This window comes from Dendronephthya gigantea, unplaced genomic scaffold, assembly GCF_004324835.1.
Source record: "Dendronephthya gigantea isolate DGI-Jeju-01 unplaced genomic scaffold, DenGig_1.0 000107F, whole genome shotgun sequence".
Classification (NCBI taxonomy): domain Eukaryota; kingdom Metazoa; phylum Cnidaria; class Anthozoa; order Malacalcyonacea; family Nephtheidae; genus Dendronephthya; species Dendronephthya gigantea.
In genome coordinates, this window is record NW_021163117.1 from 553398 (window position 1) to 569289 (window position 15892).

General features: G+C 38.0%; 1 protein-coding gene across 1 annotated transcript; it reads left to right on the forward strand.

The window, feature by feature from the left end:
- Window positions 1-220: 220 nt before the first annotated feature.
- Window positions 221-15553, forward strand: LOC114534838 (E3 ubiquitin-protein ligase DZIP3-like). The gene is made up of 3 exons (XM_028556309.1): window positions 221-357; window positions 4334-4447; window positions 14655-15553. Exon 3 carries the CDS (start codon window positions 14686-14688, stop codon window positions 15508-15510), a length of 825 nt encoding a protein of 274 aa, XP_028412110.1. The 5' UTR covers window positions 221-357; window positions 4334-4447; window positions 14655-14685; the 3' UTR covers window positions 15511-15553.
- Window positions 15554-15892: the final 339 nt, after the last annotated feature.

The window sequence follows — 15892 nt, forward strand, 5'->3', positions numbered from 1 at the left end:
TGTTTGTATATCATATATAAGTTGAACAAATATTTCCGGGACAATCAGCAATACTAACAATTAACAAAGGTAATCTTAATACTAAGACTAATTAATCCTGAAACACGGAACACTAACTCACCCCCCGTAAGGTTGAAAATGTCAGGAAAACTGAGGAATTTCCTATGCACGCCAAGGAATACTTGAATTGTTTCACAGACAGTCACGTGGTTTTTGTGGTGAAAAATCAAAACTCGCACATCCAAACACTGGAATATCTTTGTGATAAAAATACCAAATAAATCCTGATATTTCTTCTGGTAAAATCATCGTTTAATAGATTTCTGATATCAGATCTGTTGTACTTGGAATAAAAAGGTATTACTTTGTTTTGATTGTTTTTATTGTGTATATATTATTTGTGCAATTTGGTATTAAATTTTGCAATATTCCCCCACAGACTTGGTAGTTTGTACTGTAATATATACTGGTAACTACAACATTAAATATTTATCAATAAGTCATTATTAATTCATCCTAAATATTTCAAACTTTTAATAGAAAAAACAATATATTAGCAACACTTGATGAACTGTTTAATGTTTATCATCTTGTGATGAACACTCACCCACCCATGAAGCATAGTTATGTCTCAGTCATTTTGTGTAACTGTGTGTCATGTAATGTTTGTTTTTTCTCCATACATGAGGAAATTGAAATAAAGACAATGGTCTTCTTGTCAAATTCAATGTTATATTGTTACTAGAAATACATGCATGCACCAACCCCTCGCCATTTGAAACGAAGCAAAATATTTCCTGAGCTAGTTTCTAAGTTCTATGTTGTGATCTAAGTTCTAGGGAAAGGGAGTTTAACTAATAAATATAAAAAATACAAATATGAGAGCAATCTTGAGAGGTATTAATTGTGCAAGTGTGAATTGATGCATTTATTATTAGTCAGTGACTCAGTGTACATATTTATATTCAGATACAGTAACTATACAGCCTGGGGTATTAGGTTAGTTTAAATAAATTAAAAAGGAATTAGTTCTACTTGCTCGCTAAGTTATTGCATCAGTTTTGAAAATAATTACATTCTGCCCAACAACAACACACTTCTGTATCAAGTCAAAATTTCATGATCATTATTAATACCATTCTTACTTTAGTAATATCCAAATGAGAAACTCAGCTATGTTATTACAAACTAATGACATGTGTGGTTTTTCAGGAGTTTCACTCAAGCTTCACCCTTAGTAATTTCACTAGTTAAATATTACTTATATTTACAAGTTTCCAGTCCAGTATTCAAGATGTCTGAGAGGTCAAAATATCAAGTTTTATAGCAACATTTATCTGCTTCTGAGAATGTCAAATTAAAAAATGTTATCATACTGAGGAATATAGATTTTCTTGATATATATTATAAATAATTTATTGGTAATAATTATTATTCTTACTTCTACACTTGTGTCATCGTGTGCCCTGGTATGAAATTGAAGCCCGAAGAGTCAAAATGAAATGAAGAATTTACTATTCATATGTGTTTGCAGAGTTATTTCAATTTACATCAGGGACGCTTATGAATATATAAATGAATATATATAAATGAACATGATATATAAATCCCCGCACCCAAATTAATCTTCTAGCTATATCCCTGAGTACTACAAGTACTTTTGCGGAGTTTTTAGTTCAAATTACTTCCCTAAAAAGTTTTTCTTGGGCGTATATCTTCTATATTACCAAAAATGTTAAGCTATATTTATTGTAATACAAGTATTTCTGAAATGTCCTAATCCCACACATGACAGATTTTTTTAAAAAATAACTTTAATTCAAACTCACAGAATGAAAGTTTTGTGAGACACAAAATCCATCCTCAGCCTGCCAACAACTGTTATATTTATTATGTCCATTCATTAAGTCTCTTATTTGTTATAATCATATAATCATGTTTGCATATCGTAGGAACAATAGCGTACGAAAGAAATCAGTCATCATAAGACAAATATATGAATATACACCCCCCCCCCCCCAATTAAGGTTCCAGCTACGACGCTGAAAACTCGCAAATTTCTCACTAATGTTTTTTTTTCAATCCTTGCCGCACTCTAGTACATGGAAATGATATAATCTGCTGTAGAGCATATGAAATGATATTGTGGCACAGTCTATACTCACACTAGTAGCAATTTTCATGCCACGTCCGCGTCATAGATTTGGTGCATCTTAAACTCGCTTTTTATTCAGTGGGGCTCACCAACTACCTAATATGTTGCCCAAAAAATATTAACGACTGTTGCGGAATTTAGGTTAACGCATGGTTGAGTATAGCAACCATATAAGAAAACAGTCATTTGAGTATGCGGAAATATATAGTGTTATGGTCGTAAATTGTATATGTATTGTTAATAAAGGAATTGTTATGTAAATGTTAATAGTGTAGTATCATATAGCAATTGAAATGAAGGTTTTGATGTAGCACGTAGCAACAACCGCGAAGCCAGTGTCCCACATAATAACGTAAGCGGACGCAAATGTGGTTTGTAGTGGAGCGAAAACTACAGAAAAACATTCTGCAGTCCTGTAAGAGATGCATCAGGGAAATGCATCATTGATTGGTAAAGCATCTTGTTTTGTTGTTATAAATATAGCTTAAAATCATAGTTGTAATTTAGTATACATTAGAGCGTGAATTATTGTAAAGTGTTGATTCCTGAATAAATGTAAAATTATATGCAGTCCCAGTGTGTACGATTTGTTTGGAGATTTTCAACAATGACCTCTTTCGTAATTATCGCTACTCTGGTTTTAATAAATGAAAGTAATCACCACACAAAGATTAACTTTCAGGACACAACGTTTCGACACTCCGGTCTAGTGTCTTCATCAGGGGTGATCTGATGTTGAAACTCAGTTCCTTATATACTCTCAAAATGACGTCATCCATCAATCAGATGTAAATATTCTTTTGACAAATAGCTTCCGTCATCCCTATTTAGGGCACAAAGACTCGCATTAGTATGCCAGGCTTCCAAACAACGCCTTTGTCCATAACGATCATTAGTGGTAATGACTTTTGAATCGTTCCACCCAATGTTATGGTTAGTTTGACACACGTGTTCCGCCAAGGCTGATTTTGAACTAAGTTCGAAACGGCCTTTTGATATTCTTTTAAACGTGTGCCGAACTGGCGTTTTGTTTCACCTAGATATTCTTTCTTCCAATCACCACATGGTATAGAGTATACAGCATGAGTTTTCTGTTTAGTCGCTACGCGATCCTTGCGAAAATATTTTTTTTTTTTTGCGAAAATATGTCCCAGTGTCTGAAAGGGTTTTAAGGCAACAGTAGGAGTGTTGGATACTTATGTTCATAGAAATATCGAAGGGCAGTTAGAAACCGATGTTTACCGTAACCTACACATACGGACAAATATCTATCCTTCTACTCACACCATCAAAAAAGTCATAAAAAGTCTGTTGCAAAAACTTTGTTTCAAAGAGCTGAATCGTTAACATCCAATCGCTAGGGACAACGAGCGTGATTATGTCCTCAGTGTACTGAGAGAGAACAATAGACCTTTTTCATAATGGCGTCAAACGCGGAAAGTATATGACACGAAGTTTGATTGGCTCGATAGTTTTGTGGAGCAAATCAATTTCGTGTAACATCAGACTTTCCGCGTTTGACGTCATTATAAGAAAGGTCTATTATCCACGAAACTTTTTAAATAATTGTTTAAAATCCCCTGTCCCGACTAGATGCAATTCCTCAGAGGGGGATTCCTCAAAAAAAGGTTTTACTACAGAAAACTGATGCTGTAATCTAAATCAGCCTCGCGGAACACGTGTGTCAAACTAACCATAACATTGCGTGGACGATTCAAAAGTCATTACCCTAATGATCGTTATGGACAAAGGCGTTATTTGGAAGCCTGGCATATTAATGCGAGTCTTGTGCCCTAAATAGGGATGACGGAAGCTATTTGTCAAAGAATATTTACATCTGATTGATAGATAACGTCATTTTAAGAGTATATAAGGAACCCAGTTTCAACATCAGATCACCCCTGATGAAGACACTAGACCGGAGTGTGGAAACGTTGGGTCGTGAAAGTTAATCTTTGTGTGGTGATTACTTTCATTTATTAAAACCAGAGTAGCGATAATTGGGATGGATTATATACCTGGTTGCCGTGAACTCATTAACTTCAATTCGTAATGACCTCTTTTTACATATTTAAAGCTGGTCTTTGGCTTGACGTTTGAACCACATTTGATGTGCCTATTTTGTGTGTAACATTTCATCTGGATCCTTGTTTAATATTGTTTCTGTTATAATTTTAGGAGGAGATCTACCATTATTTTGCTTATACACAATGTTGTATAATGTTGGTTGAGTGTTTACAGCGAGGACAACCCAAAGTTATTCAACTCGTGTGAGAAGTTCTCTGAGTCAAGGTGCGAATAATTTACTGAGTAAAAGATCAGTTTAATGTAGCTCCCTACAGCTAGTACAGTTTTACGTGATCTATAGTAAAAGATCAGTTTAATGTAGCTCCCTACAGCTAGTACAGTTTTACGTGATCTATAGTAAAAGATCAGTTTAATGTAGCTCCCTACAGCTAGTACAGTTTTACGTGATCTATGAGATCAGCTAGACGTGCCTTGTCTATCTCTTTGGTTAAATATCGGCGAAAAACGTTCATTTATTTTATACAATTGCCTCTATTAATCAACTCCTTACACCAATGTCATCTAGACAACAGAGTGTTACTAGAGCATAGGTATTGAAATTGATCAGCGTATGCATGTCTCGAGTAAAATTAGACTTCGCATTGGCACATTCTGTGAGTTATTTATGCGATAAAAACTAGGAATTAAATTTCGAAGTTCATCATCACTGGAGAACCTGCGTCCTCATCATGCACAATCGTATTGTCCCATTGATACCGATGGAAACACCAAAACAAGATTTAAGTCGTTGATGGCCACCAATTAGCATGAATTTAGATTTCTTCTCATTCAAGGTTACGAGATTGCGTGTGAACCACTTTTGAACATTTGCCAGATCCTCGTTTAATTCAATACCTTGACTGTCTTTGAAGAAAAGTAAACGACAGTAACATTCTCATACATAGAGATATTACATGACTTGATACAATTGGGTAAATTGTTCACATTCACATAGATAATGAATAAAAGCCGCCCAAGAATGCTTCCTTGTTGGACCCCTACATTCACAGGCTTTACAGAGGACTGCTTATTATTAACGCCGGTGACTTGGCATCTGTGAGTAAGATACGATTTGAACCATTCACAAACATGAGAGGAAAAACCTATATAGTGTGTCCCAGAGCCACGCCTCCGCGAGGGAACTCATCCCCCCGCTGATACTCCGTTATTTCAAAGACGTCTCCTTTTTTGATAGGACCTGACTTGATAAGATTTTGTATATATTTTATATTATTTTTAAATAGCTGAAATTTACTTTCTCTTTCCCATATTATAACCTGTTCGGTCTTAGCTATTACAACGAGTAACAATTCTAGTTCAAGAGTAATTTAAACGCAGAGCCCAATACTAAAACCCCCAAACCTTAATAAGTTACTGCATATATATGGCGTGGAAATGACTTGGGCCCCTTTCAAACATCGACTATTCATGTTCCGAACCTAATGTTAATGAGATAAAGTCTTTGCTTAAGTTTATTTTGCACTGGATTTGGCACATGAAAAATTCGACGTCTGAAACGAGCCTAACTTGCACTAATGTGTTGTACCAAGGCCCCGTTTCCACATAGTTTGATACAAGTGTAACCAGCAAATGTTGAGTTAGTTGGGAGCATTCTTTCCAACATATCTAGCCGTAGCAAAAGAGTATTTTTAATGTGCGTACTCAGTTACAGTTACAGAAAACTATCTAAAAACCAGTGCCTTTTTTAACTATATATCTGGGGGGGCAATTGCCCCCCCAGAGAATGCATTTGCCCCCCCAGTAACTTCATTTCTGCCCACGTAGTGCGACAAGATTGCTTTGAGAATTGCTGTTGATTTACTTGATAAAGAGATTATGCCCTTCCATAGCCTTCTCCACAGTTATCTTGCATGTAATGCATAATGTTCTTCGACAAATAGTCACAGTAGCGATAGATTTCATAGAATCAATCGAATAAAATGCTAGCTTTCTAAACCTCGCCACTATTTCTTAGTATTTCCGCCCGGCGGTTTGTTGATGACTATATTTTTTTGCGATGCTGTCTGCAATAGTGGTGATTTCATCTGATAGCATGACAGTTGAAAGAAGTGTTTCAAAATATAATATCTTGTACTCGAAGCTGAAGACAGCAACAAATCAGAAAACGTTAAATAATAGAATGGTTATAGCCTGGTGTCCCTACTGCTTTATATGACCCAAGGCCAGCCGTTGTATCCTTTTTCAACAAAAAAGACCGACGCAGTGCAAGGCCATGTCTTGAAACATATAAACAAAGAGATTTTATGGCCAAATTTTTTTCCTAAATGCTGTACAACTATAACTACAAAGAGTTGAAATTATTGTTTGCATTTAAACATGGGTTTCCTTCTGTCTCGCGCGTTCGCCAAACCTCGTCGGCTCATTTTTCGTTTCGCCTTTTTCCTGCTTTGCCCCCCCAGTGAAAATTCCTTAAAGGCCCTGTCACACTGTTGCGTATCGCATTAGCGTATGGCAGCGCATGATAAATATCACGCATACGCCGGAATACGCTGAAATATGCTGGTGGTACGTCGTGCGTAAGTTATACACGTTCCAAGCACGGTCACATACGCTGGTATACGCCGAGGAAGAAATTTTTTTTTTTTAAGCATGCTTAAAAATCTTGTGCGTGTTTGAACGTATGGTTTATACGGTAAAGATAAGCTAGTCATACGCTGAATACGGCACAAGGACGCTAAATGTACTGTATACTAATAGGTTGAGTACGCTAATCATACGCAAATGAGTAAGTGTGCCGTACAACTAACGTGTTGATAGCGCATCAGTAACGAAGGTCTAACTTATGTGTGACGTAAGTTTAACGTCTATAGAGGGCTTAGCGTATGACTGACGATTAAGTAACGCATTTACCGTACAATTAGCGTATAGTTAACGCCTGGTCGTCGTATCCTCAGCGTATTGCAAACGTTACGAGAAAGGGTATATAAATATTATAGCATGTCATTTATTGTGTATAATATATATTTATGTTGGATGCCTTCATATCATCTTGTACCTTCGAGGATAAAGGATGGAGTTAGCTGTTCTTGAATACCAGTTTGATCTCATAGCTTTGACGATTCGTCACATAGAAAATAACAGAAGGAAAAGGAGAAAAAGAAAAAGACGTGAACTGAACTGAACTGAACTGAACTGAAACTTTTATTTAATCACGGTAGACTAATCAGGATTTACAAAAATGAAGTAAAATACAAGAAAAACGAACACACATACATATACATATACAAGTTATAATACAAGTAAGATACCTGTTTTCCATTAGTGCCGTGAATTTAATTAAGATAAAAAGGAATTATCGAATAAAACTGTTGCATTCAGATCTGAATTTACGCAAAGAATTAACATGTCGTAGTTCATTAGGTAGAGAATTCCATAGCACCGCACCACTATAGCTGAAGCTATTTTTCAAATAATTTGTACGTGGTTGCGGTACTGCTAATTTGCGATTGGTGTCTCTCAACGTGAAATTTGTTATTCTACTGCGATCAATAAACATTTTAGAGAGATAATCTGGTGCAAGACCATTTAGCGATTTATATACCATAGTAGCTTTGGCAATTTTGCGCTGAGATGCGAGACTTTTCCAGCCAAGTTTTCGAACAGATATTCCGCGTTTGTATCATGGCGGGAAAACGTCAGAACTCTGGCGGCTCGATTTTGTAATTTTTGTAGTTTATCTGCGAGAGTGTTACCGCAAGTATCCCACACCTCAGAGCAATAGTCGAAGTAGGGTTGAACTAAACAGTTGTATATTAGTCGCAGTGTGGAGTGAGGAACAAAGGCCTTATACGTTTTAGAGCACCTATACCTGAGGCAACTTTTGCACAGTTTTCTAATATGAATCTTCCAAGACATATTTCATCAATATATGTACCAAGAGATTTTGTGAAAGTGACTTGTCTAATTGGAACATTATCAATCACCAATGAAGGAGATGATTGAAATGTACCGATTCTTTGATAGGATCCGATTAACATGAATTCGGTTTTAGATTGATTTAAAGTAGTCTGTTCGCTGAGAGCCATTCAACTGACACTAGCAAGATCTTCGTTAAAACAATGATTAATGTCATCAATATTATTACTTGCATAAGTCAAGCTGGTATCATCAGCAAACATCCGAGCCCGAGAATGTGAAAGGCAGTTTGGTAGATCATTGATGTAAATTAGAAACAAAATTGGCCCTAATATAGTGCCCTGCGGTACTCCGCAACGAAGCAAACGACTAGTCGAAAGATGACCATTAAGAAAACACTTTTGTTCCCGCCCATTAAGGTAAGATCTAAACCAATTACCAGCAATTCCATTAATGCCGTATGCATTCAGTTTACCTAGCAGAATTTCATGATCTACAGTATCAAAAGCTTTCTTGAGGTCAAGGAACATAACAGCATTGACATTTCCATGGTCAATGTTGTAGGCCCATTCATTAGTGGCTTCAAGAAGAGCAGTAACAGTTGAATGTAGACCACGAAAACCTGACTGGCAATTAGTTAGCAATTTATTTTGAGATAGATAAAGTTGCAATTGATCATATATAATCCTTTCAAAAACCTTGGCAATGACAGGTACAATCGAAATCGGTCTATAGTTATCGACACAGTTCCGTTTTCCTTGTTTGTGTATGGGAACGACTTTAGCACATTTCCACTCATTCGGAAATATACCTGTAGTAATGGAACGATTAAAAATAAGAGTAAGCGACTCCGCGATTAAATCTGGGCATTCTCGAAGTAATCTAGAAGATATTTTATCCAAGCCTGTTGCTTTTGATCTACTCAACCTGGATAAGAGCGTGAAAATCAATGACTGATTAGTTTCTTTCTTTAAGATGGAAAGAGACATTATCATTTTGGGACGGTAAAAAATCGATATATGACCGGTTCGTTTCACTAGAGCATATTTTATCGGCAAGTTTAGGTCCAATATTAGAAAAATGTTCATTAAAAGCATCAGCAATTTCATTAGAATCGTTAATAATGTCTCCATTCAGATCAATTTCATTAATATGAGAACGTTTTTGATTCCTAGATGTAAGTTCATTGATGATATTCCAGGTCTTTTTTGGATTGTATTTATTTTCACAAAATGCCTTTTTGAAGTAGCTTTCTTTAGCTTTAAAGATTTCTTGATTTACAGCATTACGCATTTTTTTAAACAAGCACCAATCGAAAGGATTGTTGGAACGAACTGCTTTAATCTTTTGAATATCTCTTTCATGCATTTTGGCTTTTAAATAAGGCGTAATCCAAGGTGATTTGAAAGCTTTGACACGTTTTGTGCGTAACGGAGCATGTTTTTCTACAACAGAGTTGAATGTAGTTTTCCAAGCGTGCCACATATCATTAGGATTTTCAAACTCATTAATATAGGTCCAGTCTAGGAGACTGATATCGTTACGAAATTTAATAGAGTCGAAATTTCTAAAGTTTCTGTAGCAAATAGTGGAGTGGCCTCTGCTAGATGAGCCTACAGATAGTTTTCGAAAGGCGTAAATGAGACTGTGATCGCTTATACTCACGTGAGAGACACCAGAGCAAACAACTTTATCAGGAGCGTTTGTAAAAATGTGATCAATTAGTGTAGAAGAATGACTTGTAATCCGAGTCGGTTCATTTATCAATTGAGAAAGATTGTATAATTCAGCAGTATCCATGAGCAATCTTGAACTATGATCCAAGACACTAGAGCTCAAATCACAGTTCAAGTCACCCAATAGATAATACTCGATATTTTCGGCGTCAATTATCTCTAATAGAGATTCAAACAAATGAAATTTAGCCAGAGTCGAATTTGGTGGTCTGTACCAGGTTGCTACGAGAAAAGGCTTGGATTTAGGTTTGTTGATTAAAATGCACAAATTTTCCAATTGATCAAATGACAAGTCGTGGCGAACTGAAAAATTAATACAGCTGCGAATATAAAAACAAACACCTCCCCCATATCTACCGTTTGTGTTTCTATCCCGACGAACAATTTCATAGCCATTTATGTGCACTTCATTATCACTAACCATAGAATCAAGCCTTGTCTCATTAATGGCCAATACATCAATCATGTTATCAGTTAGATAGACTCTCAACTCATCGATATGCTTAACTAAGCTAGTAATATTAAGTGATGCAAGTTTAAAGCCACTCATTTTAGGTAAATGCAGGTTTAGACTTTTAGAACTAGTAGTTTGCGAAGATTGCGTATTAATTACTGAAGCATCAGCTCTAAACGACACGGTATCATGTCAATTACTATCTGAGGTATGGATGAGATCATGGATCGGAAGGCGAAGGCAGTTTGACATTTACGACCAACTTCTGGTGGAACTCCGAAGCGAGGATACGCGATGTTTCAAGAACTTTATGCGGATGGTCCCCGAGATGTTTGATGAGCTTCTGGCAAGAGTGAGTCCCAGGATCACCAAGAAACATACCTGGTATAGGCGACCCCTGGAGCCTGGGCTGAAGCTCTCTTTGACTTTGCGACACCTTGCCTCTGGGAGCACGTATTCAGCCATGAAGTACGGATGGAGGGTCCCCCACAACACCCAGTCACTTATTGTCAGAGAGGTTTGCCAAGCCATCATCGACGAATACATGTCCGAAGTAATGACCTGCCCTACCACGCCAGAGGGATGGCGTGCCATGTCTGATAAGTTCCTCAAGTGGAGGAACTTCCCCCATACATGTGGTGCTATAGATGGAAAGCACATTGCCTGCAAGTGTCCACCAAAAAGTGGATCCCAATATTTCAACTACAAGGGATTCTACTCTGTTGTACTCATGGGCCTTGTAGACGCAGATTATAAATTCATCTGGGCAGACCTCGGTGGTAAAGGGTCATCATCGGACGCACAGATCTACAACAACTCTGAAATCAAAGAATTAACAGAAGACGGAATTATAGGATTCCCCGTCCCCGATGCTTTACCAAATGACTATCAGAGTGTCCCCTACTTCTTTGTAGGTGACGATGCCTTTGCCCTCCGAGAGACAATGATGAAGCCATACAGCCGCCGTGGTCTACACCATGAAGAGAGGATATTTAACTACAGGATTTCCCGCGCCAGAAGAGTAGTTGAAAACGCTTTCGGCATCCTGACGAATCGTTTCCAGGTTCTGTTAACTACAATGCAGCATCACCCTGCTACAGTGAAGCTCATCGTTAAAGCTTGTATTGTCCTGCACAATCTCATGAGGATACGCTACCCTGAATTACAGAACCAGCATCTAAGACCATGCAGAGAACATGAACAACAACTTCATTCCTGGATCATGGAGACAAGACAGAAATTTGCTCGACACACATACAGTTGTTGGGAGAAACACATCCACCAACAAAGGAAAGGGGCTAAGGAATCTGTTGAAGCACTGGGTCAACTCAGAGGCAGGTGCAGTTCCATGGCAAGACAGAATGATTTAGATCAAATTATTGTAAACGAAACTAAACCACAACAAAACTTTTTGTAGATGTCGAAACACATGTTAATTATATAGTCACTCCAAGATTAATACTGCAAGATTTTAGAATATATACAATGTTGTCCTTTAGACAAGGGTGTAAATGCAGTGTGTATTATGAAATTATGAGAAACAAAAAATGAGAATTTAATTTTGACATGTCGATTATCGTGAGAGTTACTACAGTAACAAAATAGTCAATACTTCTTTCACGTTGGTGGTCGAAGGTTGAGAACCTCATCCTGAAATCCAATATCATCAGTGGATTCCATGATGTCTCGAAATCCTGAAAGACTAGTAATGTTCGGGTGACTTTGCTCAAAGGCTGAGCTTGGACTGTGCGGCGTTGGGCTAGACGTTTCCGTTATTAACTCTGTTGCAGAAGCCAAAGAGGCACGAACCGGGCCAGAGGTAGGAGTGCATTGTTGCTGAGTTTGCTGAAACGGTTGCTGAGCAAGTTGTTGGGAAGGAGGAATCATCTGCTGTTGTTTAGTGGTAGTCTTGTGATGATGTGGATACTGAAATAACCGCTGGTGAAACTGCTGCATGTACTCCATGGGCTGAGAGCCTCTCCCCAACGATGCCAGAGGCATGTTTATAGGCATGTTGCTACGTTTCTGATAATGCTCAGAGAAGGATGGTGCTGATGCTCTAAATGAACAGAAGGGAATACTTGTAGTGGGGTGCAAATCGTGGGGTGGTTGAGAAGGGATCCCTTGTTGATAGATGGAGCCGCCATTGCACTTGGAAATTCATCCTCGCTGTCCTCATCCATGAGTTCAGACAATAACCTATTGATGGAGGACCTTGCCTTCTTGTACTTGGACTTCGACATAGTCAAAAGGCTCTCTTTAACATAATTTGCAAAGACACTTCGTGCTGTAATGGGCTATTGTTTGGCTTTGTAGATGTCTTTGAGGATGGTGCCAGACGACACCGCGGAAATTGGTATAGACTTAGCCGCAATTCTCAATACTTAGACTTCAAACTTGGTGAGAAAAAACATTTATTAATATTCAAGAAAATATGTCTTGCACAAAAGATTTGAAGCTTGCACACGGTAAAAACGAATCGTCTGAATTAATAACCTTGTGTATACTTTAAGCCTCAAAATGGCCATTTCACAGCGGTCAGATGTGTATGATGAGCTGTCAAAAGATTGCAGAATGCGTATTCAAAGAAAAATTGAACTTTTTTAAGATATTCAAAAGGTTTCTCTTTGATAGCGGTACAGAAATGCACAATTGTGAACCAGGGATTAGATTTTCGGGTTGAATCGTCTTAAAACACCAATTTCTGCGGTGTCGTGCCAGACTCAGCAACTCTCTTCTGTAGAGTCTCAAGGACGTCACTCTCTGTGTCCTGAGGTCGCTTGTGGGACCTTCCAGCGGTAGATGATGGTATTGGAGTGACTTCATCTAAGACATCCTGCATATCAGCGCAGGCGCTCTCGGCAGCATTAAGATCTCCTCTGTGAAGCTGGATGGTTTCCTTCACCTAGAAAGACCAAAAATATCATGTGGAAATTGTCTCAAATTACTTGGTCATCATGTTGCTAAGGTAATATGGCTGTCTACTTACACTCTGCATGGGCTCCGGTCGGTGGCGAGTGACAGTCTTCAGGAAGGCAAACCTTGAGAGAATCCACTGTTCTCTCTCAGTCAGGTTTGGAGCACTATCCCTGCTTTTCTTCTTGTCAAGGCGCGTATGGGTGTCGCGCAACGATCTGAACCAGCCCTTGAGGATGTCAATGTTCAGTCTTGTTCATCTGATGTGCTTGCTCTTCCCAGATCTTCTCTTTCTTGTCTTTCCGCCTATAATCTGTCATCTTCACATTCCACAGCACAGGATTGTCCATGATAAACTCCAGCATCAGCTCCTCTTCTGTGGCGCTGAGGTTGTAGGGGTTTTTCTTCGCCCTCTTCCTCTTATTTTTCTCCTTGCTATCAGCCCGCTGGAAGGAGGTGAAGTCATCAATGGTTTCAGATGATAAAGCCTATGAATTATGGGAGTCTTGGGAAGGTTGTGTTGGGGACTTTGAGAGCTCAGGAACATGTCGCGCATTATTTAAAGATGTCTCAGGAATAAGTGCATCATCATCAGTTGGTTCAACTACATCTGCAGGTGCACAAACACGTTGTTCGTCAGCTTTGGCAACGGCTGATGATGGAGTCCTCTTTCCTTTTCTTCGTCCGCGGGTAGATGATGTCTTTTTATTTGCCATGGTGTCTTCTTCTTTTTTCACTGTAGGTTTGACATTTTCTCGAATGGAGCCGTGTGAAAATACTGCCGCTTATATACGATTAAAAGTCTGTGAAACGCCAGTGGTATACTTGACATGCGCATTCCAAACGCTTCTCGTAAGCTATTCATACGCTGGCATACGCCAGCGACAGGCTACTCATACGATACTCATACGTTTAATAAGTTAATTTTATGCAAAATGTCCTATTTTTACGGACTTTTTCGTGCGCATAAAAATGAATGAAACGATCTTTATACGCGACTCATACGTTCCTATCATACGCAACAGTGTGACAGGGCCTTAAAAAAGGCACTGCTAAAAACTTAAAAATTTGGTTGAAACGCAGGGTTCTCGAGAATGATTTTTTGTAACTTCTTGTTAAATATTTCGAAATCTTTTGAATATTATAAAAAGTAAAAGCAATTTATTTATTTATTCTTAATATTTAAAAAATGCTGCCTATCAGCACTCCACTAGACTAGTAGCCTGTGCACTGACGTAATTTATGAGGGAGCGTTGCGTCTGTGCACAGGCTAGTTGATTAGTGAAAATGAGGTAGATCTCCATATTTTCACGAGACGCAAATCCAAGTGAAAACGCTTTTTACGTGTTTATATCACTTTAAAAAGCTTATAATTGATAAACCATACAACATCCTTTATATAATAGTATTATAAGAATTATTATCCTGACAGTTTGTGTCTCTTGTTTAGGGGATTGTGAAGTTGATATTTGAAGACAACAATGGATCCATTGAAAGCCAAAGCTAATTATTCCAGGGTATGTCATTTGTTAGTAGATAAAGGTGGAGATGTTTTGAGAAATGCTTTGCATGCGGTGCATCCACCTTCCACCTTCGCTTCCATATTGAATGCAAACAAGAAGACCTTACAGAGAATACGATACAGTGTAATTAAAGCCTCTCAATGGGATCTACTCTTCCCAAAATCTGGTACACCAGATTCAAAAAACTTTGATATTACCCTATTGACTGTCCTGCTCCGAAACATTTGTGGAATGTCTGCACCAGCCACCGGATGGAATGTGATGCCTCCAGTCAGCGATACTTCAATATCTGCAAATATTTTAAGAGTCAAAATGTTTAGAAATGAAGTCTATGGTCATATTCCAACTGCTGGTTTGGACGACGTAACGTTTGAAACATTGTGGCAAGAAATTTCTGTTCCGTTAGTCAGCTTGGGAATTCCTCAAAATGATATTGATGAATTAAAGGTGGCTCCTCTTAGCCCTGAAGAAGAAAGTTACATTGAAAGATTGAAAGAGTGGAAACAACAAGAGGATGATTTTATGTTAAAATTAAACGATGTTGAAAGTGAAGTAGTGAAACTAAGAAAGACAGTTGAAAATGTTCATTCCTCGCGTGTCGAGGAACTGGCTAAATTTAACTTCACTGGAGAGATTCGTGACCTTTGTAGAAAATTTCAAGATGGCACCAGAAAGTGGTTGTTTGATAAACTTTCAAATTGGTTTGAGAGTGAAGAATCCAGGGTCTTGATCCTAACTGCAGGTCCAGGTGTTGGGAAAAGCGTTTTGTCTGCAAAGCTTTAAAAAATAAGGACTTACTGCAAAAGTGGCACTTACATTAGCAGATGCATGGCTTTTTGCAAGCAGGATGGAATATTAAACGCATGGCAGGATTCTTCTTTCCTGGTTAAATATTGCTTTCCATGAGACTGTAAAAAATCATATGTAGTGTAGCGCATCTTCTTTCCATCACTTTACAAATTTCCGACATCCAACTCTGAGATGATAAACCAACATAATTTCTTTGCCTCAGGACAGATGGGTTACTTCTCCTTGCAATCTCAATGAGCTCATTGTTGGCCACACTGAGAACTTGTGTTAATATGGTTTCAACTGTCTCTCCTGGAAAGACACCCTATAAATAACATGACATAATACAGTCAAGTTTTTTATTCAAAGTATGTCT

Bases quoted from the DNA above. Each gene is read 5' to 3' on its own strand.
- LOC114534838 (XM_028556309.1), top strand. From the start codon at position 14,686: ATGGATCCATTGAAAGCCAAAGCTAATTATTCCAGGGTATGTCATTTG.